This window comes from Drosophila bipectinata, chromosome 3L, assembly GCF_030179905.1.
Source record: "Drosophila bipectinata strain 14024-0381.07 chromosome 3L, DbipHiC1v2, whole genome shotgun sequence".
Lineage (NCBI taxonomy): Eukaryota > Metazoa > Arthropoda > Insecta > Diptera > Drosophilidae > Drosophila > Drosophila bipectinata.
In genome coordinates, this window is record NC_091738.1 from 27,670,094 (window position 1) to 27,697,302 (window position 27,209).

Genomic DNA, 27,209 nt, shown 5'->3' on the forward strand with positions numbered 1-27,209 from the left:
GAAGACACCACCAAAATGTTGAAGCCTATTTACGAAGAATTATCAGCGGATAGTCTCTTGGAAAGATGCTTGGGCAAAAACACACAGAACAACAACGAAAGTTTTAATCATTGGGTTTGGAATCTGGCTCCAAAGCACATTTTTGTCGACGTTAGAAGAAGACGTTAGAAATTGCTACATTGACAGCTGCTTGCATTTTTAACGAAGGCTTTATGCCTGTTTTGAAAATCATGGAGGTCATGGGTTTGCAAATCGGAGAAGGCTGCAAGAGATATGTTGAAACCTACAACGAACATCGCATCGCAAGGGCGGAGAAAGAGACATTCGATGTATCAAAAATGGCCAGGATATCTCGTAGAGCAATAAAAGTGGCTGAAAATGATGCTTATGAGGCAACTGAAGGAATACTCTATGCACCAGGCATATCCGATTAATCTAAATACAATTTTTATCTATATCTATATTTTTGTGTGCGTCGCAGGTGATTCACAAGATTCTATGGTACCGATGTAGCTGAAATAAAACAAAATAAATTTAAAAAAATATTTTCAAATAGTTTATGATACCTATAATAACATATTTAAAAATTGAAACGATCGCATTATTATTTTTTTTTTTTTTCTTTATTACTACTCTCGGGAGCTTAGGGCCTCTACAAGGGCTCTCCACCTAACTTTATTTGACGCTGTTTGCTTTATTGTGTCCCAGCTGATGTTCTTCCGGGATATTTCTAGGAGTGCTGTACGGCGCCAGTACATCTTTGGGCGACCCACTCTTCTGCTTCCTTGTGGGTTCCATTCCAGAGCCATTCTTACGATGCTTCCTGGTTCCTTCCTCAGAGCGTGGCCAATCCATAGGTTTGTGGCGTGGTTTCTCCATACTCGGTGTAGTCTTCCAAATGCAGACCTCGCTTTGCGCAATCGGTTCTGCACATCACTTTCCACTCCACCATTTGATGTTATGATAGTACCGAGGTAGGTGAAGCTGTCGACGAAGTCGATGGTATTATCTCCGATTGTCATGTTAATTGTGTTGGAGTTGTTGATCCGCATAGCTTTCGTTTTTGATGCGTTGATCTTTAAGCCTACTGCGCTGGCTCGGATCTCGAGGTCCCTAGCTTTGGCTTGAATGTCTTTGAATTTGTGAGCCAAGAGACATATGTCATCCGCGTAATCCAAGTCTTCTAGATGTCGGGTGAAGTTCCAGGTGATTCCGCGTCTGTTCATGCATACTTCTCTCATAATTTCGTCGACTACCAAGTTGAACAGAAGTAATGATAGAGAACATCCTTGCTTGACGCCTGTGTTCGTCTGGAAGGGTGCACTAATTTTCCCGTTGTGCAGTACCGCCAGCTCAGCATCAGTTTTATAGCTCAGCATCAGTTTTATAGCATAGTTTTCACTATGTTTATGATTTTCACTGGCACTCCCTTTCTTGCAAGTGCCCTCCATATCGCTGCTCTGTCTACCGAATCGAATGCCTTCTGGAAATCTATGAACAGGAGGTACAGCGGCGAGCGCCATTCCACAGTTTGGTCGGTTATTGCGCGTAGTGTGTTTGCCTTGTCTACGCAGCTCCTGTGTGGTCTGAAACCTCCTTGTTCATCTCGTATTGTTGGCTCTATTTTTTCCTGAAGACGTTCGTTTAGTAGAGTGGCTAGTACCTTGTATCTTGTATTCAACAGGGTAATGCCTCGCCAGTTGTTGCAGTCACTGAGGTCTCCTTTCTTCGGTAGCTTAATGATAATTCCTTTTTTCCAGGATGTTGGGATCCGCTCACTTTCCCATATATTATTGAAATGTGGATGCAGTGTTTCGGCCATTAGTTGCGTGTTAATCTGGAGAAGTTCGGCCGGTATGCCGTCATCTCCAGCCGCTTTGTTGCGTTTTAATTTCCTGATTGCATCTTTTATTTCTCTAATTGATGGTGCCGTGGGTGATATTCTGAGGTTATTGCTCGGTACAATACTCCTGAAGTTATCTTGCGTGCTGCTCGATTGTTCTGTGCAGCTGATCTCCATAAAGTGCTGTCGCCATCTCTGGAGTTGTGCCTCATCATTAGTAAGGAGTCTTCCATCTGGGTCCCGCACTGGTTGGGTTCGCCTATGGCAGCTTCCGGTCAGTTGACTAATTATCTGGTACAGTGAGCGCATGTTGTTCGAGATGGCTGCGCTTTCTGCATTTTCAGCGAGCCTGTCCAGAAATTTTCTTTTGTCGTTTTTTGCTGACTTCTTCACCATCTTGCACAGCTCTTTGTGTTCGTCGCGAGCTCTGCAGTCATGATCTGCTTTCGACTTTAGGCTGTTCCGTTTGCTGATAAGTTCCCAAGTGTGCGCTGATATCCAATCCGTGCGCCTGCGTTGTCGGGTGCCAAGCATCTCCTCCGCGGTGCTCCTCAGTATACTGCATGTTTGTTCTCATGAGTGATTCAACGGTTGTGCTGTCATCTGTTCACGCAACGTTGTGGCCATTCTGGTGGATAGGTTGGAGTCACTCAGCCGTTGTACGTTAATGGGAGGCGGTCTTCTTGTGGTCCTGTTGACAGTGTTGCTATTTCGTCTGAGCTTGATTAAAAGCTCTCCGATTATCAGCTCCTGGTCACTGTCGATAGACGCGCTTCTCCTATTCCTAACATCCATCATCGAGCGTCTCCATTTCCTACTTATGCAGATGTGGTCGATTTGGTTGCGAGTATGTCCATTCGGAGAGGTCCATGTGTATTTATGGATTTCCTTGTGGGGGAATACAGTGCCACCAATAACCAGTTGGAAGGTTTGACATATGTCGATTAGCCTGTCACCATTATTGCTGCGTGTGCCAACACCATGTCGGCCCATGATTGTTTCCAATCCGTTGTTGTTGGGGCCGATTTTCGCATTGAAGTCTCCCATGAGAATTTTTATGTCACCTCTTTCGATCCTAGTGAGTGAGGATGTGAGGGCGTTGTAGAAGTCGTCTTTGATGTCATCGCTGGCGTCTTCTGTTGGGGTATAGGTCATGGTGATGTGTCTAGCATTGCATCGGAATCTGGCAATGATGATTCTGTCGGATACTGGGCTTCAGGAAATTAGTGCCTGTTTGTACTGTTTGGACACATATATCCCGACTCCGCTCCTGCCTCCATCATTGGTCCCGCTGTGCATCACTAGATTGCCGCTTGATGTTGTTGTTGTCCCGTTACCTCTCCATCTCATCTCACTGATGCCTGCGATTGCGATCTGCATTTTCTCCATTTCTCCTTCAAACTGCGCCAGTCTGGTTGGTTCCATTAAAGTCCTCACGTTCCATTGTCCAATTCGTGTCCGTTTCGATATGCGAATGGTCGTCAACGGGTTGGGGGGGTGGTTGGTTTCTTCTCTTCTTGTATTAGTTTCGTTAATCAATTGTTTTTCAGTTGATCCGGTGATTAGCCAGATGCAACCTATCCCAGAGGTGGGGCTGCCACCTGTCGATATCTGGGAATACCGTTTTTCAACCTCACATGTTTAGTAGTATCGGAAAAGAGACCACTAAGCATAATGAAGCCGAAAAACTTTGGAGGTCATGATTGCCATGAGTGGGGTTCGAACCCACGACCCAACGCTTAGCGTGCAGCTACACTACCCACTAGGCTATGGGCATTATTTTTTATTACAAAAAAAATTTTTTTGATATAACCTCTAAAAAGTAGGCCGTAACATGAGACTACATCCTTAAACATAATGAGGCTGACTTAACAAACTCAAACCGTTGCATTACAGCAAGGCAAGCGAACGGGCTACACTGGGAAAGACTATGGTCTTATGCATTGCAATAACTGCAAGCTTGTTTGTTGGAAGCGAAGCAAGCCAACGAACTTCTTTTGTGCTTCTTCCCGAAACCAGTTTTTTCCTGTTGTACCTTGCCAGTCTCTTCAGCGGACAGGTGCTGGTACATACGATTTAATATTTTTTCGAAATCATTGACCCGTAATATTGACCCGGATAATATTGACCCGTAAATCGATGACATTGTGTCGATGAGACATCTCAACGACGACGCAGACGGCTTCGAAACTTTCGGAAGGCTGAATAATTTGCTTATTTGGTTCGCAAAGATAATGAATTCGTTATCGTAAACTCACTTATATTCGTTATCGTATTGCAATAGCTTTGTCATAATTACTCTCGGTGACTTTAAATGCCTTGTTCTAAAGCTTCACCAGAGAGGCAAGATATTAAATGGTTAAATTTCTCGTTAACAGGAATGTTTACATCCTTGTCTACTAATGTCTCCAAGAGACTCATGAAATTTTTAAACTCCGAATAGTTTCCACTGAATTTTGGCAATGCCAAACTGGGAAGTCGAGCTCGAGTTGGGGCTGCAGAAATTGCAGTAGCTGGTGGGGACTCTTCAGCTAACGTGAAGGCATTTAATAAAGACATCACCCTTGCCTTAGTTGTTATCTCTAATTCTTCCAACTCGGCTCCAAATTCATCTTTCTCATCTAATTGCTCGATCTGGTCTTGCAACTCATTTGCCTTAAATATTGTCTCATTTAAAACCTGAAGCCTGCACTCTAGCTCGGTCTTCACTAAAGGAACTGACCCAGCTTCCAAACGTTCCTCTAACCGGCGAATGCTTTTTACCCTGACATTTAATCTTCTTCTTAATTCATCAAAAGTCGTGGATTTTAGTTTCTGTTTATTACTTTCCATTTTAAAATTTATTTATTTTTTAACAGACGACGAAAAAAATTTAAAATTTTGTTTATTATTTTTAAATAAAAATTTTTTAATTTATTTGTTAATTAGTAAAAATAAAAATTTTTGACTAATCTAAATTTTTTATTTTAATTATTTAATTAATAAATTAACTTCAAAAAACGAAAACGAACGAATAAAGATATTTAATTTAATATCTAGCGAAAACGAAAAATAATTAATTAATATGGCGAAAAAGATGAAATAATTAATTAATTAATTGATAGTCGAATAATGTTGATAGTCGAGGCACTGAGTATCCAAAAAAAATAGTTCGTTGCCAATGACACCCAAAAATAAGTTTACCCCAACCAATTTGTAACGTAGCGCGTCACTTGGCATTCCGTTAAAATAAAATGCGCCAAACTAATGCATACATGTATGTACATACATACCTATATAGCTGCGGACAACGGTTGAAGCGAAAACGAGAATTTTTCCGTTGAATGTATTGTATGGATGCCAAATTATTTATGCACGTAAATATGTATTATATATGTACATATATTTGTATATAAATAAATGTTTGGCGGCACTAAATTTAACTATTTTTTTTGACGAACATAGAATGAGAGGTAAAAAGGGGGGCGACAGTAATGTGGATATATGTATTTTGATGTTTATTAATTTTATTCACAGGAAGTTCGCTAGTTATTTTTATTCAAGCTATTCAAATTGTTAGCGCTAAGATTTGAAAGGAGGGTAAAATATTTCAGCACAGGACGTGGATTTAATATGTCTTTCAAATTTTTGCACAAATAACTGCGGTTCTGTCTTAGGATCCTTAAATCCCGCTGCCCCTTTCCTCGTGCAGTCGATGCAGGTTCAGGACATGGACCTCGCTGGTAATCCTGGCGGTGATGATCCTTGGCTTTCCTAGGCTTGTCCTGAGTGCACTACGCGGTGAATTTGTTCTTATTAAAGTTGCACTTCACGGACGCGTCGCGAGCAGCTCTTTTTTTTGTTTCAATGTTTGTTTTTATTTTTTGTGTAATAAAACAGTGTCACTGTCACTTTTGTTCTATTTTTTTTTTAATATTTTTTTAATTTTTAAATATTTAGACCAAGGTCCACACGGGGGCGCCAAAATGTTGAATGAGATTATTTTATCTCTAAAACAAAAAATAAGGGTGGCTGCTAAATATAGAAAACATGACGAAAACGAAAGCCAAGACGTGCCCTCTTAAACGTTATAATTCGGTCTATATTTGCTCTAATCTTAAGCCTAACTTATCTCTTGCGACCAAGCTTGGCAAATTCGCACATGAGCGATCTAACTATCTTATACTAGATTGAAATAATTAACAATTTAACTAAAAAATACAATTCAATTTATCACCAAATTCAAATTAATATTTGAACTTAATTTAAAGTTTGTACTTTTACCAAATACCATTACCGATCGCTATATGGCAGGTATAGGATATATACGGCCGATCCTTATGAAATTTGGTATGTAGTACCAACCAGTTTTATGGACTTCCTATAGCGTATTGTCGATCGATCCTGGCTGTTCAGACTTATATATACATGTAAAGGAAAGAAGATTGTGTGCACACTTTTAACTCGATAGCTATAAAATTGAAAGACTAGTTTGTGTAGAACAGTGGGTGGCAAACTCTAAATTGGCTCTTGTTTAATAGGCGTGTGGATTTCAAAGTCTATAAGAGGTTGAATAATTATGGCACTCGGACTCATATGATTATTTTCCTACAAAACGTGTCAAATCCATATTTAAATATATAGACATTTTATTATGTTAGTTCCATAACAAAAAAGTATGCAGCAAAATTTTCTAAGAATAGATATGTATTTGGGTTGTAGAAACAGACCGACGGACAGACAATAAAATGCTTATATAAATGCTTATATAAACTCAGGATTATGAAGAATATATATGCCTAGAGTCGGAGATGTCTCCTCCACTGTATTTCAAAATTATAACATTTTGTGTAAGGTATTATATTATATACTGGTATTATTTACTGTATTTACTATACGACTTTTTTAAAATAAAGACCTTCTATTTTAGATTTATTGATATAAGCAACGGACGAGCAGAAGAGTTAGTTTCACGATATAATATAAGCAGAACCATGGATTCGTTATTTATATTTAATGAGGATCCTTTGAGATACGTTACAAGTATATCTATGTCCGATATACCAACCAAGACTTTAAGATCTGTTGTTTCTTCCCATCAGTTTTTGGCTCTACCTAGGTTGTCATCGCAGGAAATCTTAGACAGTAAGTACATAAGCTTTAACGTTTAATGTTTTTCTACCCTTGCAGAGGGTATTATAATTTTGTCCAAAAGTGTGCAACGCAGTGAAGGAGACATCTCCGATCCTATAAAGTATATATATTCTTGATCAGGATCACCTCCTGAGTTGATATGAGCATGTCCGTCTGTCCGTCTGTCCTTCTGTCCGTCTGTCCGTCTGTCCGTCTGTCTGTCTGTCTGTTTCTACGCGAACTAGTCTTTAAGTTTTAAAGCTAACGACTTGAAACTTTGCACACACCCTTCTTTTCTTTGCACGCAGTATATAAGTCGGAACGACCGGGATCGGTCGACTATATCCTATAGCTGCCATATAACTGATTGATCGGAAATGGTATAACTTTGGTGTTTTTAGAGTTAGAGAGTTCAAATTTGCTATTTTTAGCAAAATAATACGACGTGCCGAATTTCAAAAGGATCGGGCGACTATATCCTATAGCTGCCATATAACTGAAGGATCGGAATTGACCCAACTTTTGTGTTTTTGAAGATAGAAAGCTGGAACTTGGTACAGATTCTAGTTTTGGTTTGGTCAGTTCATCTAACCTACCAAATGTCATTAGGATCGGCCAACTATATCCGATGTTTGCGATATATATCCGGTTTTAACTGCAAGGGTATATCAACTTCGGCTCCGACCGAAGTTAGCTTTCCTTTCTTGTTTTTTTTTTTAACTTTTGCAATCTAATTATATTTAACCTTTGTTTTTTCCTGTAACAACGGAAATCAAAGCTCCGTTTCTATCGATAATATTTTCGCTTGATCAACTGTCGGTTTGATACTCCATTCGGTTAGATTCCATGCATTATCTGGTTCTTTTTAGTTAACCCGCCACGCTTCTCACCGGGAGCTTTTCGTGAAATGCATAGGTCATTCTGATTGGGGTAATCGGTATTTGTTAATTTTTTTTTAGATAATTTAACCTAAAAAAACTTTTTAAAGCTTAAATTTATTTTCATTCGGCAGCCATCAAAAAAGTTTTTATTTAAGTGAACTCACTTGACACTTAATAGGCACAGTGTGCAGGAATCACCTAAAACGCCGCGTAAATTTTTAAAAATAAAAGATTGTATGTTTGATTATAATTAATTTCTTTCATGGAGGTTGGAGCTGAAACTCGTGCATCTATTACCAAAGCTTAAACAAAAGCTAAGCTCCCCCTGAGTGGCCTCTTTTCCAGCTGGCGACTCTGTCAACTTTCGCCATACGCCAGTCTGTTGTGGGAAGGTGCGGGTTGCAGCCCTAGAGCATGGTGATAATCTGCCCCAGCTCCTCCAGAATTCATATCCTCGCTTGGGGCGGATTTCAAAATATTGTGGCTGTATCGGCCGCGGTTGATTACGCCAATAAGGCTGCATTCTCATGTCCCTCTGTGTGCTCTGTCCCTCTGTTTATCCAGTCTTGCTGTGTGCGAAAAGTGTAAACAAGACGTCAGGTGGCTACTGCGAGGCGCAAGCATTGCTCACCTGCTGAAGGGGGAGCGTTACTAAAACGGTGTTGGCTTCTGTCTTATCCAGGCTCTTAGGCCAGGGGCAAAAGAAGTAAGCAGTGCCTCTCTTGTATTTTCCGCTACTCTCTTCCTGTCGCTTCTTTTTTTCACGCAGTGAATTCCTGGCAAACGCAAACACTTCGTGCTGGTAGAGGCTGTGAATCACTATAACAGCTTATCTTTAGTGCTGGGAAACGAACGTCCACCACGGACCTAACCCACCGCTAGAGGGCGCCAGCTAGCTCATCCAGCGGGAGCGTAAGCCCACGCCGCCAGAGGGCGCCTGTATAAGCTCTCTTTTTTCCTGGAGCTTAGAAGAGCATACATCAAGGCGCGGTGCCCGCACCATCCGCGCAGGACACCAAGCGAGGGTGGTGGACGAAGCGAACGATATTAAAAGTCGCGGATGTGACCGACCTCATGGCAACCTCACCGCTGTTTCAGTACACGCTTTAAACGGGTCTCTAGCGACCGAGCACGGACGGATAACCCATCGTAGCTTCCCCCTCTCCTTTGTCCCTCTCCTCCATCAAAAATCCACGCAGCAACTGACCCACATTGGGTAGCTGCGTGGTCTGCGTCTACGCCACATTGGCCGGCACTAATGTTACTTGGCAGGGGTTATTAAATGCTATTAAATGCGTAATGGAAAGTAAAAACATTACTACTCCAGGTGGCATCCACAGTAGTGGAAATCCACCCGCGGAAACCCCAGCGGTCAACGCAAGGATTCTGATGGCCCTAACTTATATTAAAAAAAAATGCTCCACCGGCGGTGCACTTGGCTGGTGACCCAGAAATAGGTACAAGTTCCCAAGCAGACGGCGAGCAAACCCACCCCGAAGAAGCATCGCGACCAGCTGCCCCCGCCATCTCCCAACAGGAAAAAAAAATCAAAACTCCCCAAACTCTCCTCGACGAGATGGGAGGATCTTTTGGAAAAGGTGAACGACCAAAAAGTAAGAAACCAGGTAGTGAAGAACTCTTTCGCGAGGTTGAAGGAGTCCCAAACCTGGAGGGAAGGGCTAGGTGCGGATGCAGCCGGGAAGCGCCGGTAAGCAACAGTTCACACGTCGAGGAAGCGACGCAGAGCGAGTAAGGATGAACGCCCACCGGAGATGCCACCACCAATAAGTGCAAACAAAATAGCTGGAAAAAAGGACGTTAAGCTAAGTCAGCCCCAGAATAGCCGCCCGACGTGCTCATCATAAAGGGAAATGCAGGATCCACGTACGGAGGCCAGATGGTAAGCTAAACTAGGTCAGCCAAAGCCGATCTCCTGCTGGAACTGGTGGTAGCTAAGGATGCAGACGCTCTCAAGCGGCGGCAGACACTATCCCAGGTGCTAGGCGAGTCGGCGAGCGTGCGATTGGTCACTGAGGAGGCCACCCTAGAGATCCGCGACCGAGATGACCTAATCATTTAGGACGAAATAGTGGCAGCTTTCTCAGCTCAAATGAGCGCTCAGGAGCACATGGCCCAGCATCACTGCCACAGTGCCACGAACGAGGCAGCTTGCCCACGTAGCTGGCAGCAAGACACTGGCAAACCAGAAGCAAAAAACAAAGAAGGGTATGAGGTTTATACTGATAAACCTCAACCACTGCGGAATGAGATTCATACAGATAAACCTCAACCACTGCGAAGTAGCTCAGTGAGGACTATACTGCGAGCGAACATAAGCATATAATCTGCGACATTGAGAATTTAGCGCAAACCTCTAAAAGAGCGAAACCACTAAAGTTTACTCCGGTGACGCTGCAACCCCAAATCTTCACGTAAGAACTGAGGATTCCAGATCGTTCGGGCGACGCTCAACACGATGTCCAGGATACCAAGGCTGCGGTTCAACAGGCCTGCCAATTCAGCATGAGGTCTAGCCGCGGTCGTTCAAGGCTCCATAAACAGGTGCCCTGGTGGTCCCCGAAGATAGCCCATGCGTGTCTTTGAACCAGAAGGCTGATAGGCGCAGCCTTATAGAACGTAATATATGACTTAGACTTGGTCGTCGCCAAGAACATCCAGAAAGTCGAGAATTCCTGCAATGCTGCAATTTCAAGGGGCGTCGATTGGCTCGACCAGGGAGGGCTAAGCCTAGCCCACTCCAAGTCGGAGCCGGTCCTGATTTGAAGCAAGATGCGGGTGGAAACGGCCACTCACGCAAATTATCAGCGGCCACCGTTGCTTCAGGAGCTGGCTGTTCAAATTTGGCCATGATGATGATCCAAGTTGCGGGGTAGACGAAACGACATAGCATGTGGTCTGGGACTGCCCACGCTTTATAGTACCCAGGCGTAGATTCCTGGGGGAAATATCGACGGCGGAACTCCTTCGAAGGAAGTTGCTGGAGAACGCCCAGTTCTGGGTAGGCATGCGCAGCTTTGCAGCCTCTACCATGAAGAAGCAGAGACGGCTTAAAAGAATTCGGGAGGAGGCTAGGCTAGTGGAGCAGCATTTGTTAACTTTAGCCCACAGCATTTTTGGGCGTTAACTCACGTCAACCCTGGCCCTGCGAAGCAAACCCTAGCGGCATTACCGTAGAGGACTAGGACTTAGGGATACTCTATTGTTACTTTTAAGTTTTGTCAAATACAGAAACGATTAAAAAAAAAACATTTAAAAATCACGTGGGAAAAAACAAAATAATTATAAAAATTTAATATTGTAAGTCCAGCCATTCTAGATGGTGCCGACGTAACTAAATTCAAAAAAAAAGCTTTATAGGCTCTATTAATATTAAAATTAGTTTGTTAGAAATATTATAAGTATCTAGCATGAGTGATTTTCAATATTCTGAGATTCTACATTTTTTTTATAATATTTCCTAATCCTAAGATCGTATATAAGAGAATAGCAGTCTACCCGGTTTATCGCCATTGTAAAATCCTGAACTTCAAGGGCGGAAATTTAGTCGCCCATGCCCAACAAGGAATTTCAATATCGGCGAGTGCAAGACAACGGTAGGCGCCACGTTCAGCTAGGAACTAAAATACGGCTCATGCGTACTCACGTACTCAGACAAGGTAGCTATCAACGGAACCTGGTTCGTAAATCAGATGGGGAGTTCACTAAAGAAACCTGCCTTATCGGCTATGACGATTATAAACGTCACTGCTCACGACAACCGGCTCAGCCTCCCGTTTCTTTTCTCCCAAAAAGGGGCTAACCACGCATTCCAAAGGCAACTGTACAATAAATGAAATAATACGATTTATCTATTTACCGTTTTTTATTTTTTTTTTTTATTCTTTATTTTTTATTTTCTATTTACCGGACGTTTCTCAGTCTTCCTATTGAACATATTTGATAGATGGAACATAACATATCTAGCAAAGTAAATGGCTCTATGGGCCTTGGTTTTAAAGGGTGGTTTCATCGACATGCTACTGCCCGATCTGCTTTTGAGATAAACCTTATTATACAAACCTAAACCTGACAAACCCATTGGCGCAAGCCGCCGGTAGCGTCTCCGCCATAGCGTTTGTATCTTCCCTGTTATTAACGTTCCTTGTTTGACGTTCCCCCAATGATTTATCTTGTTTTTTCTTGTAAAGATCAGTTTCCTTCGTAGTATTTCGTTCTGATAGCTGAGCCAAGTTCTCGGATTAGACCAGTAAATCTATGTATCTGTGGTCTGAGAAAGGGTATTTCTCTAGAGATCTCCAGCTAACAACAGTGTCTGCTATAGATTCTGAGTAAAGAGTTATATCAAGTACTTCCCTTCTGTTCTTGCCGACGAAGGTAAGTTATGAGCCCCTATTTCTTTCCAGATGTTTTGAGAATAGAATAAATTCATAATAATTATTATGAATTAATCTGACTTAATGGAGTCAGACCTAATAATCAGGTCAATCTTATGCTTTTCGTTGTCGTCCACCAGCTGCCTGAGCAGCGGGCGCGGGGAACGGAATCTTGGTCGTGGCCCATGTACGCCGAGCTTACCCGAGCTTCAAAATCAGAAAAAATTATCTGATTATCAGAGACATCTTTGAGATTCTCCACAACAGTAACCTCTGCTTCCGTTTCGGAGCTCAAAAGAGAGTCCTCCTCCAGAAACTTGAGAAGAGAGCAGGGGATCGCGCGTCCCGCCTTTGGATGCAGTCCCTCTGTGGGGAGCTTCTCCATCCCAGCAACTTCTTGGCCATTGAGAGTTCGACTGATCACCTTTCCGGACTTTTTAAGGGTGTTCCGATTTCCAAATTGGTTTTTATTTAGATTAGTGGTATTCGTATTTGAACCAACGAGTAGGCGGGAAGTGGTTCGTCCATCATGACAGAGCCTGCTTGTCACAATAAGCCTGGTCAAACTGGAGGATCGGCCTATGCGCCAGAGTTTTCATATTGACGTCCGGGCCCTCCCCCGGACACTGAATTTTTTACTTAATTATTATTTTTACTTATTTTTACTTATTATTAATTATAAGAGGTATGTGTAGTTCTCCAAACCATATTAATACAGTAAGTGTAAACAAGGAATCGAAAAAAAAAATATTTCAAGAAATATTCACAAGAAACGCGTTCAGCTTTATTTGGCTGCTTACAGGGTACTAAACTTAACTTAGTAAGAATAAACGCTAAACGTATGTAAATATAAACTAGAGCGGACGATCGACGACAGCCGACGAGAGAGGGAGAATGCATAGAGGGGCGAGCGCGGATGCGCTCTTCAGCGTGGGTGCGCTCTTCAGCGCGGGTGCGATTTTCAGCGCGGATGCGCTCTTATGTTCAGCTGAACGGCACAACGGCCCCTCACCTAAACATCCTGCCCCCCTTACAATCGCTCGGGTTGCAACAGATCCCTCGTCGCTAGCTATGCGTCACTGCAGCTCGAGGGCGTACACGGGTCGATGAAGGCCCCCGTGTCGAAGATCCGGGTCCCGGTGTTGACGCTGTTCCGGTTCAGCAGCGACGATAGGGTGGGCGCAGCGACCGCGTCCTGCGGGGGCTCTCGAGGAGAGGCGGAAAATTGCCTAGGCGCGGATGACGCGGGCGGACGAGCGGTGAACGGCACCCGATGAGTGGCGGACGAAATCAGTGGAGCGCTTGACAACTGCCGGCCAGTGGCGGAAGAATGCCGAGGAGTTGCCGACGAGCGCCGGGATGTCGATGGCCGTGGATCGGCTTGTGAGTGCCGGAAACTGGCGGACGAAGGCCGAGAAGTACCCGAACCGCGCCGGGAGTTGGCGGACGACGGCCGACGAGAGAGCGAGACACCCCGTGTACTGTCTCTCGCACTCCGTGACCGGTGCTCCTCGGTCACGGGGTGCAGCAGCGTGTGGTGATCCTGACCACACGTCTTACTGCCGCCCCCACGCCGACAGGATCCGTCGGAGTGCTCGTGGGCCAGGCAGCTCAAACAATACCGGTTCACGAGAACCTCTCGGAACCGCTTCTCGGCACTAAGGCGTAGGAAGCGCCGACACTTCTTCAATGGATGGATCCCATTGCAGACTCGGCATCGGTAGGATTGTATACCTCGAGTACATCTGCTCTCCAGTGACTGGGTGTTGCGTGGGCGTGGCGACATTATGCTGAATATGACCTTCCGAACATCCGATTCCGAACTGATCTGTGTGGGCACCTCTTCCTGATCCAGTGAGTCACCGAGGCTGCGGGCAACTCGTGCGGAAAAAACAGACACGCTGCGGGGGTTGGCTGGAGATAATGGGCCTGTCAGCACCCATCCGAAAATGGTCTCCTGACCGAGAAGCGACCCGCAGATGTTAGCCTTGGAATTACCAAGGAGAATGGACGGAAGAATGTCAGCTCATATTAACACATCGACTTGGGAGCTCTCAAGGAAGTTGGGGTCCGCCAGGAGAATGTCGGGCAGCCCCTTGAGACGAACTCGCGAAATCGGATATGATGGCAGATTTCCTGCCAACTGCGGAAGAACGGGGACCGAATGGAGAAATGGCACAATTTAGTAGACTGCGCGGAAATGGTCTGATTAAGGCCGCAAATTTGTGCGTGAATCGTCTTGAAGGGAAACTTGACAAGGTTGAACAGTCGTTCCGTTATGAAAGTCGCTTCGGACCCTGAGTCTATCAGTGCCCGTGCCTGGACGGTGCACCCCAAATGGCACACGTTGATAAGGGCCGTGCCCAGTAGGACTGCTCCTGACCCGGAAGCGAAACACACCTGCACATTCGACTGATCCTCTGAGCCGTTTGCTGGCGTTTTTTTTTTTATGCATACGTGAACGTTTTATGCAAAAAATGAACTTTTTGGTCTCTAGAAATTTCACTAAAAAATTCATTTCGGCGAAAAAAAAGTTTGTGCGTGAAAAGTCGATCGTTCAAGCACAGAAGAATTTCATTATGAACATTTAAAAAAAAAATTTAAAGTAAATCGGTTCAGTAGTTTTCCGGCAATCCATGTCACTGCAAAGTCATTTTTCAAGAAACACCATTTCGAGATTTTCGCGTTTAAAGTTTCAAGTTCAAGGCCGCGACAAGGCGCGCGGTTAGAAGCGCTGTAACTTATTTTCTACTTCTCCAATCTCTATGAAAGAAAAATGTTCTCAAGGAGTTGTTCTTCAAGAAAAAGCAATAAAAAATTGTTCGATTTTTTGAAAATAAAAAAGGTATATAACCCCTTAACTTAGTAAGAAAAATAAATAAAAATAGCTGATAACGGAGCGGGGGTGAAAACTTAAATTCGCTTGTGTGCGAATTCGCTGCAATAGATAACTTAGGCTTAAGGTTAGAGAAAACTACATAGATCAAATTATAACGTTGGCAGCATCGTTTCTATTTTCTCGTTGTTTTGGCAGCCACCATTTAATTTTAATTTTTAAATTGTGTTAGGGACAATATAATATCGTTAAACAATGAGCGTTCCATTATTAAAACTGCTTAATTTAGATTTTAATTTTTCTTACTTTTTCACTCGGTATACAATTTTCTTATAAGCTAATGTCTAGCCTATCCTATCCTGTCTAGGGCCATTATTTTCCCGAGAGGATCGAGACCCGAACGCTTTTGCGACTAGATCTGCGTTCTCCTCGATCTTCTTCTTCACTGGAAAGTGCTTATCGACCCACAATCGCAGCCTATGCTGGTGCTTGAACATAAAAAACTTCTATAAAATAGCCATCGAGCAACGAAAAAAAAGCGACCTACCCTTCCCTTTGTTGGACTCGCCAATCCTTGATCAGTGTATTCAATTGTTACTAAGGAGTTTTGGGGAACTAAGCCCAATAGTGGGGAACATTTTTCAATCAACAAATTTTGTTTTCGATTTTATGCAAACACTTTAACTTCACCAGATTTTTAATGGCCATTACCTTCAGCCTTTCGCCATACTCTTTCAATCGCTTCTTGGCATTTATTATTTCCATTTTCTGTTAAGTGCCAGGAAGAGACGGTTAGCTGACACCTAACAGAGACCGCTACCGCTAATAGAGCCGATATATTACGAATATTTATTACTATTTCAAGGAGGCTGAAACGGACCCACCCATTGGACCTCTGCCACTCGGGCGAAATAACTTGAATTCTATCGCTAAGGTTTACTGTTAAAATTAGTTTCCTAGGATAAGCAAACATTGTACTACTCAATATTTCATTAAGTTAAGGTCCCATTATAAAATTTAATTATTGTCCATATCTCCGGACAGATTTTAAAAATTTTTAACAAAATTTCGCTTCAGAAAAAAAAAGGAATTTCCATAAACACTACTTTTTGCCGCAAAAGATTCCGGAAGTAAGGATGATATAAGAAGTCGGGGGCGTCTTCGGGGTAAATTCAAAAACGCGTTCAGCTTTATTCCGCTGCTTACAAGAGGTTAAAACATAACTTAGAAAAGGAAAAAGGCAAAGGTAATAAAAAGAATACGATCGACGACAGCCGACGAAAGAGCGAGAGCGCAAAGAGGGGCGAGCGCAAATGCGCTCTTCAGCGTGGGTGCGCTCTTCAGCGTGGTTGCGCTCTTCAGCGCGGGTGCGCTCTTCAGCGCGGGTGCGCTCTTCAGCGCGGGTGCGCTCTTCAGCGCGGGTGCGCTCTTCAGCGCGGGTGCGCTCTTCAGCGCGGGTGCGCTCTTAAGCTCAGCTGAGCGGCACAACAGCCCCTCACCTAAACATCCCGCCCCCCTTGCAATCGCTTGGGTTGCAATAGCTCCCTCGTCGTTACGGCTGGTGACAAGCTCCGGACACGACCCATCCAAACACGGTGCTCTGGGCAACTGGCAGCCCGTCCTGAAACCTTAGAAAGCCCGGCTGCATGATCCGCGGGTACATGTCCGCGCCAGGACGACGGAGATTGTCGCTGGCAGATGGAATCGCTCATCCGCCAAAGTCACGTCTCGAAAGTGGGCACGCACCGCCTCGCTCAGCTCTCGGGACGGCGTACGAACGCGCACGTGAGCCTCAATCTTAAAGATGACCTCCTGTCGGACGCTAACATCGGTCTTTGACCCCACGGTGGCTGAACACACTTGTTCGTCCCCACGCTGGTAGTGGGCAGCCGGAAGCACGCCGCGAGCGAGGCGTCGATGCAGCTCGAGGGCGTGCACGGGTCGATGAGGGCCCCCGTGTCGAAGATTCGGGTCCCGGTGTCTATGCGCACTAGTGCTGTCGGCAGCACGTTGACGCTGTTCCGCTGCAGCAGTGACGAGAGGGTGGGCGCAGCCACCGCGTCCTCGACGAGAGGCGGAAAATTGCCTAGGCGTGGATGACGCGGGCGGACGAGTGGTGGACGGCACCCGATGAGTGGCGGACGAAAGCCGTGGTGCGCTTGTGGCGGAAGAATGCCGAGGAGACATTCCGTGTCCGGTCTCCCGTGCTCCGTGACCGTGCTCCTCTTGGCGTGCCTTGCGCCGAGCCCGCGGCTTCTCCACGAGGTGGAGCGGCGTGTGCTGATCCTGACCACACGTCTTACAGCCGTCACCACGGCGACAGGATCCGTCGGAGTGCTCCTGGGCCAGGCAGCTCGAGCAATACCGGTTCACAAAAACCGCTCGGAGCCGCTTCTCAGCACTAAGGCGTAGGAAGCGCCGACACTTCTTCAAGGCGTGGACCCCATTGCAGACTCGGCAACGGTAGGATTGAATACCTTGAGTACATATGCTCTCCAGCGATTGGGCGATGCGTGGGCGTGGCGACATCGTGTTGACTATGGCTGGCGGAAATATGATGAAGGAACAAAAAACATTATCAGAATCGGTGTGAATGATTGTTCGGAACTACGGGCAGAGCTACGAGACAGCACAATGGACAGGAACATTGGTGCGGAAGAAATGTTAATTATTATGGGTAGGCGGACGCTTCCAACGGAAGAAGCACGACCTTAGCAACGGGCCGCTTGACGAGCCCTCGCGCGGTGCGGATGTCGATCACGCGGACATGGCCATCGGAGCCGGGATACACCGCGTCAACCCTGCTTAAACGCCACTCATTGGACGGAAGGTTGTCTCCCTTGATGACGACCATATCTACATCGCGGAGGTCCCTCGTAGGGGCTCGCCACTTGTTTCTCTTATGGAGCTCCTTGAGGTACTCCTCCTTCCATCGGAGCCGAAATTGCTGCTGAAGAGCCTTGAGGTGTTGCCAGCGATTAATGATGGAAGTGGTATCCCCCTTTATCTCGGGCTCGACCGTGGCGAGAAGTGGGCCTCCCACAAGAAAGTGCCCGGGTGTAAGAGCCAACAGATCAGCAGGGTCTTCGGACATTGGCGCGAGTGGCCGCGAATTCATGCACGCCTCGATCTTCGCCAGGAGAGTAGCCAGCTCCTCAAAGGTGTATTTCCGTGTGGCGGTGGACTTGTAAAACAAGGTCTTGAAGCTTTTGACGCCTGCTTCCCACAGGCCCCCCATGAGGGGATCTCCCGGAGGAATGAAATGCCAGAGAAGCTGCTGGTGACTATAGGCACCGGTCACAGCCCTCTTTAAGCTCTGGAGAAAATCGCGCCCCCACAAAGGTCTTCCCGTTGTCGGATTGCACTTGATGGGGGCATCCTTTCCGGGACACGAACCGTGCGAAAGCCGCCAGAAATTTCTCGGTCGTAAAACATAACCCTTTGTGATGAGACAGGCCCTCCCCGTATAGTTTTTTTATCTCGAATGGACCGGCATAATCCACACCGGTGTACGTGAATGGGCGCGAGAAGGACGTCCGTTCCTTGGGTGTAAATTGAACCAGGAGTCGAGACAGATGGCAGTAGTACGGAAGGATAATAGGGTGCCGTTCGTTATATTGGAGAAGCTCAGAAGACGTGACCCGGCCGCAGGCTCCCTTAAGGCCTGGCGAATCCACGAAGGCGTTCAGATTTTGAAACGGACTGGACGCTTTTCGCTTAAGCAGCCCATCTCAGAGACGAAGTGTCTGCGATGAGTGACGGAAACTAGAAAACGTTCATCCGACGTAACCTCATTAGCGGTCAGGTGCTCTTCAAACAAGGATCGAATCTTCCGCGCGCGCTGGATGAAGCGATTAACATAGGCAAGGACTCGTAATGCCTTGTCGAGTATGGAAAACCGCTCAAGGAGATCTTCGGGGGGCGCCTTCGCGACATGGACCTTGACTGTTCGCTTCTCGAGTTCAGTCGCGGGGGCATCATTGCCTTGAGTGGGCCAGTCGCTGCGAGGCCTTTGCAGCCAGTCAGGACCGTGCTACCACAGATGGTTATCTGGAAGATCTTGGAGAGCTACGCCCCGGCTAGCGAGATCCGCAGGGTTCTGCTCGGAGCGGACATGTGCCCATTTCTGCACGTCGGTGAACTGGGTGATCTTGGTCACCCGGTTGGCCACGAACGTTTTCTACTGGCACGCTGGCTTATGCAGCCACACGACGACAATAGTCGAGTCGGTCCAACAATATAGGGCAGAATTTGGTTAGGAGCTGATCCAGTGAGTCACCGAAGCTTGGGGCCACTCGTGTGGATGTTAGCCTTGGCATTATCGAGGAGAATGGGCGGAAGAATGTCAGCTCCTATTAACACATCGACTTGGGAGCTCTCAAAGAAGTTGGGGTCCGCCAGGGGAATGTCGGGCAGCCCCTTGAGACGAACTCGCGAAATCGGATATGATGGCAGATTTCCTGCCAACTGCGGAAGAACGTAAGCCGCAGTCTCTAATTGTAGCCCCGGTCTAAACGGCGACCGAATAGAGAAATGGCACAATTTAGTAGACTGCGCGGAAATGGTCTGATTAAGGCCGGAAACTTGGGCTTGAATCGTCTTGAAGGGAGGCTTGACGAGGTTGAACAGTCGTTTCGTTATGAAGGTCGCTTCGGACCCTGAGTCTATCAGTGCTCGTGCCTGGAAATGGCTGCACCCCAAATGGCACACGTTGATAAGAGCCGTGTCCAGTAGGACGGCTCCTGACCGGAAGCGGAAGCACACCTTCACATCCGACTAATCCTCTGAGCCATTTGTGCTTCTGGCAGTCTGTGCGGGTCGAGCCCTTGCTGTCGTAGGCAGACTTGGAGCGGTGGCGAACGGATTGCCGCGGTGCAGGAGGGTGTGGTGTCGGCTGTGACATGTGAATCAGGTATGGGCACTCGTGCAGTCTCGTTGCTGGTGCCCTCGGGAAAAACATTTCAAACATAACTGCTTCCTTTTATTGTAGTCCGAGCGCCCATTTATGTCCATTTCTAGGAACCGCGGACATAAGCGAATGGGGTGGTTCTCCCTCGAACAGAGATCGCAACCCTTGGGGCCCGGAACCACTCGAGTCTCGTATGAATTGAGCCTCCGAGCAGGGGCAGTAGGAATTCCCGGCCTTGGCGGAAGTTGCCCGGAGCCACTAGGCCTGACGTCGTGCGATGGCGCTCTGTCAGGAAGTTGTCTAGTTCCTTCCATGTTGGAATTTCGGTCTTATTATGTACGGATTGCTCCCATATAGAAAGTGTGACTTTGGGGAGCGTTGACGATATCATAAATATCAGGAGGCAGTCCCAAGCCTCAACATCGATGGAGAACATTGCTAGGACCGTCAGACAACTCTGAATGGTGGCTTGCAGCTCTTTCAGCGCGACCCCGGACTCTTGAGAAATAGCCTGGATGTTGAAAAGGATCTGTCCGTCTCTCTGTTTCTACGCGAACTAGTCTCTCAGTTTTAAAGCTATCGTCTTGAAACTTTGCACACACCCTTCTTTCCTTTGCACGCAGTATATAAGTCGGAACGGCTTGGATCGGCCGACTATATCCTATAGCTGCCATATAACTGATTGACCGGAAATGGTATAACTTTGGTGTTTTTAGAGATAGAGAGTTCAAATTTGACATTTTTTTGACAAAATAATACGACATGCCAAATTTCATAAGGATCGCTCGACTATATCTTATAGCTGCCATATGACTGAACGATCGAAAATGACCCTACTTTCGTATTTTTGAAGATAGATAGATAGCTGAAACTTAGTACATATTCTATTTTTGGTCAGTTAATCCGACCTATTAATTTCATAAAGATATTTCGTATTTGTTAGAAATACCAACTTTGGTATTTTTAAAAATAGAAGTGTGGGACTTTGTTTTAGATTTTTTATTGTAATTAATTGGTTTTGTTATGGTATTCTCAAAGCGTCAGACAACTATATCCGATGTTTGCAATATATATAAGGTTTTAACGGCAAGGGTATATTAACTTAGGCTCCGCCCGAAGTTAGGTTTCCTTTCTTTTTTTTAAATTATGTTTTCCTAAAAATTGGTTTTAAAACCTTTTTAAATTATTTATATCCGATCATAGCTATCATAATAACTTTCCTAACTTGTTATACCTTGGCAGAGGGTATTATTTTTCTGTTGCTTTTAATATTTATTTTTATACTTCAAAGCCTATATATAATATAATCAATGAACTTAATTATTTATGATGGCAAGAAAAAAGTTACGGCAACACGGAAATTTTAAATTTGAAATTTTTTTGCGCGACACCGTCTTGGAAATAGCTGAGCGGATTTTTTCGCCGATGTGTGAAGGGTTTGAGCCAAGCTGTGAACTACCCTTTTTATACCCTTACAATGGGTATTATAATTTTGGTCAAAAGTGTGCAACGCAGTGAAGGAGACATCTCCGACCCTATAAAGTATATATATTCTTGATCAGTATCACCTGAGTATATATAAGCATGTCCGTCTGTTTGTCTATCTGTCTTTTTCTACGCAAACTAGTCTCTCAGTTTTTAAGCTTTCGTTTTGAAACTTTGCACACACCCTTCTTTCCTTTCACGCAATATATAAGTTGGAACATCCGGGATCGGCCGACTATATCCTATAGCTGCCATATAACTTAACGATCGGAAATGACCAAACTTTCGTGTTTTTGAAGATAAAAAACTAATACAGATTATATTTTTGGTCAGTTGATCCAACCTACCAAATTTCATTAGGATCGCCCGACTATATCCTATAGCTGCCATATAAATGAACGATCGGAAATGGTATTTGGTAGAAATATGAACTTTGGTATTTTTGAAGATAGAAGCTTGGGACTTATTTTTAGATTTTTTTTTTTAATTAATTGGTTTTATTATGATGTAATCATAAGGATCGGCCAACTATATCCGATGATTGCGATATATATCCGGTTTTAAAGCCAAGGGTATATCAACTTCGGCTCCGCCCGAAGTTAGCCTTCCTTTCTTGTTTTTAATAATGTTAATTGTTGAGTGGCCGGAACGGTGACTTAAAACAAACCTGGCCCTTCGCTCGAGCGGAAGTAATAATTAAAGCCGGTTATGCCGTCGGCACCCTGTTTGTACCCCAAAGGAAAAAAAACAGCACCAAAAAACACATCGCGGCTTCGACGGCGGCTAGTTCGAGAATTTAAACGATACAATCACGGATTTGTAGGGAAATGGCGGTATATAATTGTTGGTTTTGGAAAATTAAAATTTTTTTTTTTTTTTTTAATTATCGGTTATATATTTTTTGAAATTGGAGGCAGGAAATATTTGGAAATATTTGGACATGCATGCAAGTACGGATATATGTATGGGCATGCGGGCATATGTTGGCACAGTGGTGCGTCGATAAGTGGACTGTATATGTAACCGGGGGAACAAAAAAGTTATGTGGTGTAAAAAATTGGGGAAGAAAAAACAAATATTATGATAGCGGCGGACTGTTTGGTGAAATTGGAAATTACCGGAACTAAGTCACACAAAATTAATTATGCTTTTTTTTCACCACACAACTTCACTGTTCACTTTTTTTTTTTTGCGGATTAATTGCACCAAAAAAAATGAGAGGAAAGCTAACTTCGGGCGGAGTCGAAGTTTATATACCCTTGCAGTTAAAACCGGATATGTATCGCAAACATCGGATATAGTTGGCCGATCCTTATGGGAATATGAATATATAATCCAATTTATTACAATACAAAATCTTTAAAAAGTCCCCAACTTCTATCTTCAAACATGCCAAAGTTTCAAACATACCAAAGTATTTCTACCAAAAACCATGTCCGATCGTTCAGTTATATAGCAGCTATAGGATATAGTCGGCCGATCCTTATAAAATTTGGCATGTCGTATTATTTTGCCAAAAGTAGCGATCATTTGAACTCTCTAACTCCAAAACAGACAGAAAACAGACAGACAGACATGCTCATATCAACGTAGGAGGTGATCCTAATCAAGAATATATATACTTTATAGGGTCGGAGATGTCTCCTTCACTGCGTTGCACACTTTTAACCAAAATTATAATACCCTCTGCAAGGGTATAAAAGTGTATGTGTGTATGTATGCACATATGCCTAGACCGTTGGCAAGCGAATGGATAACCGAGAGGCCAAAAACGACGAGGAATATGGCGAGGCACACAAAACGGAGATAGATGGAAAAATTTGCAGAATTTGAAGACGAAGAATAGAAAATCTCTAACTGTTGTTGTGTCGGAAAACTCGGACTTGGAGTTGACACGGTAGGGAAAAACAAATCCTGCAGCAGTGTTGCTATGGTCGCTGCTGCTGTTCCTCTTGCTGCCTTGCTGGCCTCCTACCTTTCGGAACACACCCTTGGTTCATCTGCGACTGGTCTTCACCAACCTGTGCGCATACGCACTACTAGAATCCGTGACAGGTCAAAGGCTGGGTGTCGCACCTCCGCTACACCAAGGAATACCGCGCATACATGCTAGCGAATCCGGATCGGGAGTTTCTTGACTGGTGACCGGGGTGTCCCCGATAAGTTTCTTCACTGGGCTTATTTCACGAGCCTTGTCTCGCACGATCATGCCTGTTCGTCGCAACTCAGAAGTCAGTAAGGTGTACGCCACACATTGCGTCGCCCCTCTCCACTCCTTGCTCCTTTGCTGATGACCCCGCCTCATTTTCTAAACACGGCTGCGCTGCGCGCTGATCCCCCCTTCCCTTTTTTGGCTAACTTTTCACTGTTGTACTGCCGCTCCGGGAACCGTTACGTTCCACGATGATTTTGTCTTCCCACGGAGTGGCGGCGCTTTGCGCCCTCACCCCCTCTTCTACCACGCGGCTAGGCTTTTGGTCTTTACTTTCAGCCTTCCCTTCGTACTGATTCTTGGGATTGACGATTGACGATGGCCGCTTTCGCACCCCCTCGAGTCTCCTTTTCTCTGGCTACATGTCTTGGCCGCTTTCGCACCCCCTCGAGTCTCCTTTGCTCTGGCTACATGTCTTGGCGTGTGGGGAGACAAAATCTCCTCACAACTGTACAAAGTCCCAATCTTTTATTTATTTTTTCGCGGTCTTTCAGAATTTTGGAAATGGCTTGTGCATCAATTAGATCATCAGCTAGCATTCCTATATTCATCATAAAGCTTAGAGGCCCAGACGACCGAGGGGCGCTCGAGAAACGATTAATTAGTTTATATGGACCTATTTGTGATTTATTAAGCTAGAAGGAGTTAGAAAGGAAATTTAAAATTCTATATTTTAAATTTGAGGGATCGAACTCGTAATCGAACTACCGAACTGAGCGGACGTGCTTTGTCCGAGCTCCGGGAAAACTTCACTTCGCTTATATTTTCGCCAATATAAGCGAAAAGACACTGAAATACAATTTATTAAAAGCGACAGACAAGCTTTTTTTTATAACAGTTGTAATGTGCTAAACCAAAACTAGTGCATTGTTGAAAAAAAAAAATACGTACCACGCAATGAGCTCATTGAGCAACGACCAAAAGAACGAGCGTAGAAGTTCAGTGAACCAAAGAAACGGCTTCTACTCTTACTTTTCAACCCGCGATACCGAAGTGGAAAAATCGGCGCTTAAAAGCAACCCGGCTTTACTGACCGCTGAAACCCAAAGGGCACGGTCTTGCTCACCCGCTCTGCTCACTCCGACTCCCGCGTCATAGAGTTCGCAGTGTAAAACCCCCCCTCCAATATCGGAAACAAATTTCGCACCAACAACAAGCAGCGCTACAACTTCTGCAACAACAGCGAAAACCCCTGCAACTCAAAGTACCACGACGTCAACGACTACAGCGAGTACAAAAACAACAACCTCGGAAAGTGCCAAAGCGGCAACGGCCACACAGACTGGAATGGATCGCTACATCCAAATTAAGCGCAAGCTTAGCCCGCAGAGTAATCCGGCAGGCAACAAAACAAAAATTAACCGTGTCCTGAATAACGATAATGAACCAGACAGATCCACTACTAACAGATTTGCCCTACTGGCGGAGGCTGAGGAAAACCAACCAGCCCAAGACACCGCAAAAAAACCCAAGCCCCCTCCAATCTATATTAGGGAAAAAAGCTTCCGAATAGTGTCAAAATATCTGGACACTGTACAGAAAAACTATTACACGTACCAGCTGAAAAGCAGTAAGGGCCTACAAGTGGTAGTAAAGGGAATAGAACCTGATGTTACCGCCGAGGAAATAAAAACCGCCCTTAAAGAAAAGGGCTTCGCCGCCAAGAATGTTATTAACATTCTAAATAAAGATAAAAAGCCACAACCCCTCTTCAAGGTCGAGCTCGAGCCTGAAAGCAGGTCGCTGAAGAAGAACGAAGTCCACCCAATCTACAACCTGCAATATCTTTTGCTTAGGAAAATCACTGTTGAAGAGCCACATAAACGTAACGGTCCAGTGCAATGCACTAATTGTCAAGAGTATGGACACACAAGGTCTTACTGCACACTTCGGGCTGTCTGTGTAGTCTGCGGGGACGCCCACAAGTCCGCTTGCTGCACTACAAACAAGGACAGTACCGTGAAGAAATGTGGAAACTGCGGAGGCAGCCATACGGCAAACTATAGAGGATGTATTGTGTATAAGGAGTTAAAGAGTCGCATGCGTCAAGCGACCGCAACGCGCAACCAAAATCCACAGAATGCGTACGTTTCGTCAAAAACTACGCCAGACGTCTTCTTCGCCAAAGCTACGAGATCCTCATTCGGTCCACTAAACACCACCAACGGCTTCTCCTATGCCGATGCTCTACGATCTGGAAGGGAAATTCCAATTCAGCCTAACTCTCAAAGCGCTCAACAGGCCCCAGAACAGCCACACAGCAAAACGGAAACTATGATGCTTACCCTCCAACAAAGTATGATGGAGCTTATGTCATTCATGAAAACGACCATGCAAACGCTTGTTCAAAACCAGAACATGGTGATACAGCTGCTCGTAGCACAACAGTCCAAATAATCTATGCAGGCGCTACGAATATCAATGTGGAACGCCAATGGTGTCTCACGGCATATACTAGAATTGTCACAATTCTTGACCGAAAACCATATTGACGTTATGCTACTGGTGGAAACGCATCTTACAAGCAAATACAACTTTCATATAAGAGGCTACACAATCTACCGCACAGATCATCCAGATGGGAAAGCCCACGGCGGAACTGGAGTTCTAATCAGAGAACGAATTAAACACCATTTTCACAAAAGGTTTGCAACAAACTTCTTGCAGGCCACATCGATACAAATTCAGTCAAGCAACGGAATCCTTTCAATTGCTGCCGTTTACTGCCCTCCTCGCTTCTCAATCTCGGAAGGACAATTTATGGACTTCTACAATTCACTTGGGGATCGATTTATAGCCGCAGGAGACTACAACGCCAAACATACGCACTGGGGATCACGTCTAGTGACTCCCAAAGGAAGACAATTGTACAATGCAATTATAAATGTGAAAAATAAACTGGACTACGTTTCCCCTGGAAGTCCCACATACTGGCCAACAGACTCACGAAAGCTCCCAGACCTTATTGATTTTGCAGTGACAAAAAACATACCTCGCAATCTAATAAGTGCCAAAGCAGTCTCGGACTTATCATCAGACCACTCGCCTGTGCTTCTAACGCTTCTTCAAAGCCCAGAAATAACCGAACACCCCTTCAGTCTGACGACGACAAAAACAAACTGACTAAAAAACAAAAAGTACGTGAGTGCCCACATAGAACTCGCCCCGGATTTTAACATGGAATCGGACATCGACTACACTACGAGCGCCCTGGAAGAAGTACTCGTTGCGGCAGCTAAAATCTCTACTCCTCATAGGAAAGAAGTAGACCGAAACAAACACTTCAAATCTAATCAGCAAATCGAACAGCTCGTGCGAGAAAAGAGGCGCACGCGTCGTGATTGGCAAAACAGCAGATCACCAGCTTCAAAACAACGCCTTAAGGAAGCAACCCGATCACTTGACCAGGCTCTTCACCAACAGGAAGAAAATGCATAGCTGAGGTACATCCAGAATCTCTCGCCAACAAGCACAAAGTACCCCCTGTGGAGGGCCCACCCAAATCTTAGTGCCCCAATTGAAACGACCACCCCGATA

General features: G+C 45.0%; 1 protein-coding gene across 1 annotated transcript in view; it reads left to right on the forward strand.

The window, feature by feature from the left end:
• l(3)80Fg (dnaJ homolog subfamily C member 16 l(3)80Fg) overlaps positions 1–27,209 on the forward strand; it is a 260,296-nt gene that overhangs the window by 51,159 nt on the left and 181,928 nt on the right. The window contains exon 5 of the mRNA XM_043210124.2: positions 6,753–6,967. Coding sequence (XP_043066059.1) covers positions 6,753–6,967 — 215 coding nt within the window. The remainder of the gene's footprint in view (positions 1–6,752; positions 6,968–27,209) is intronic.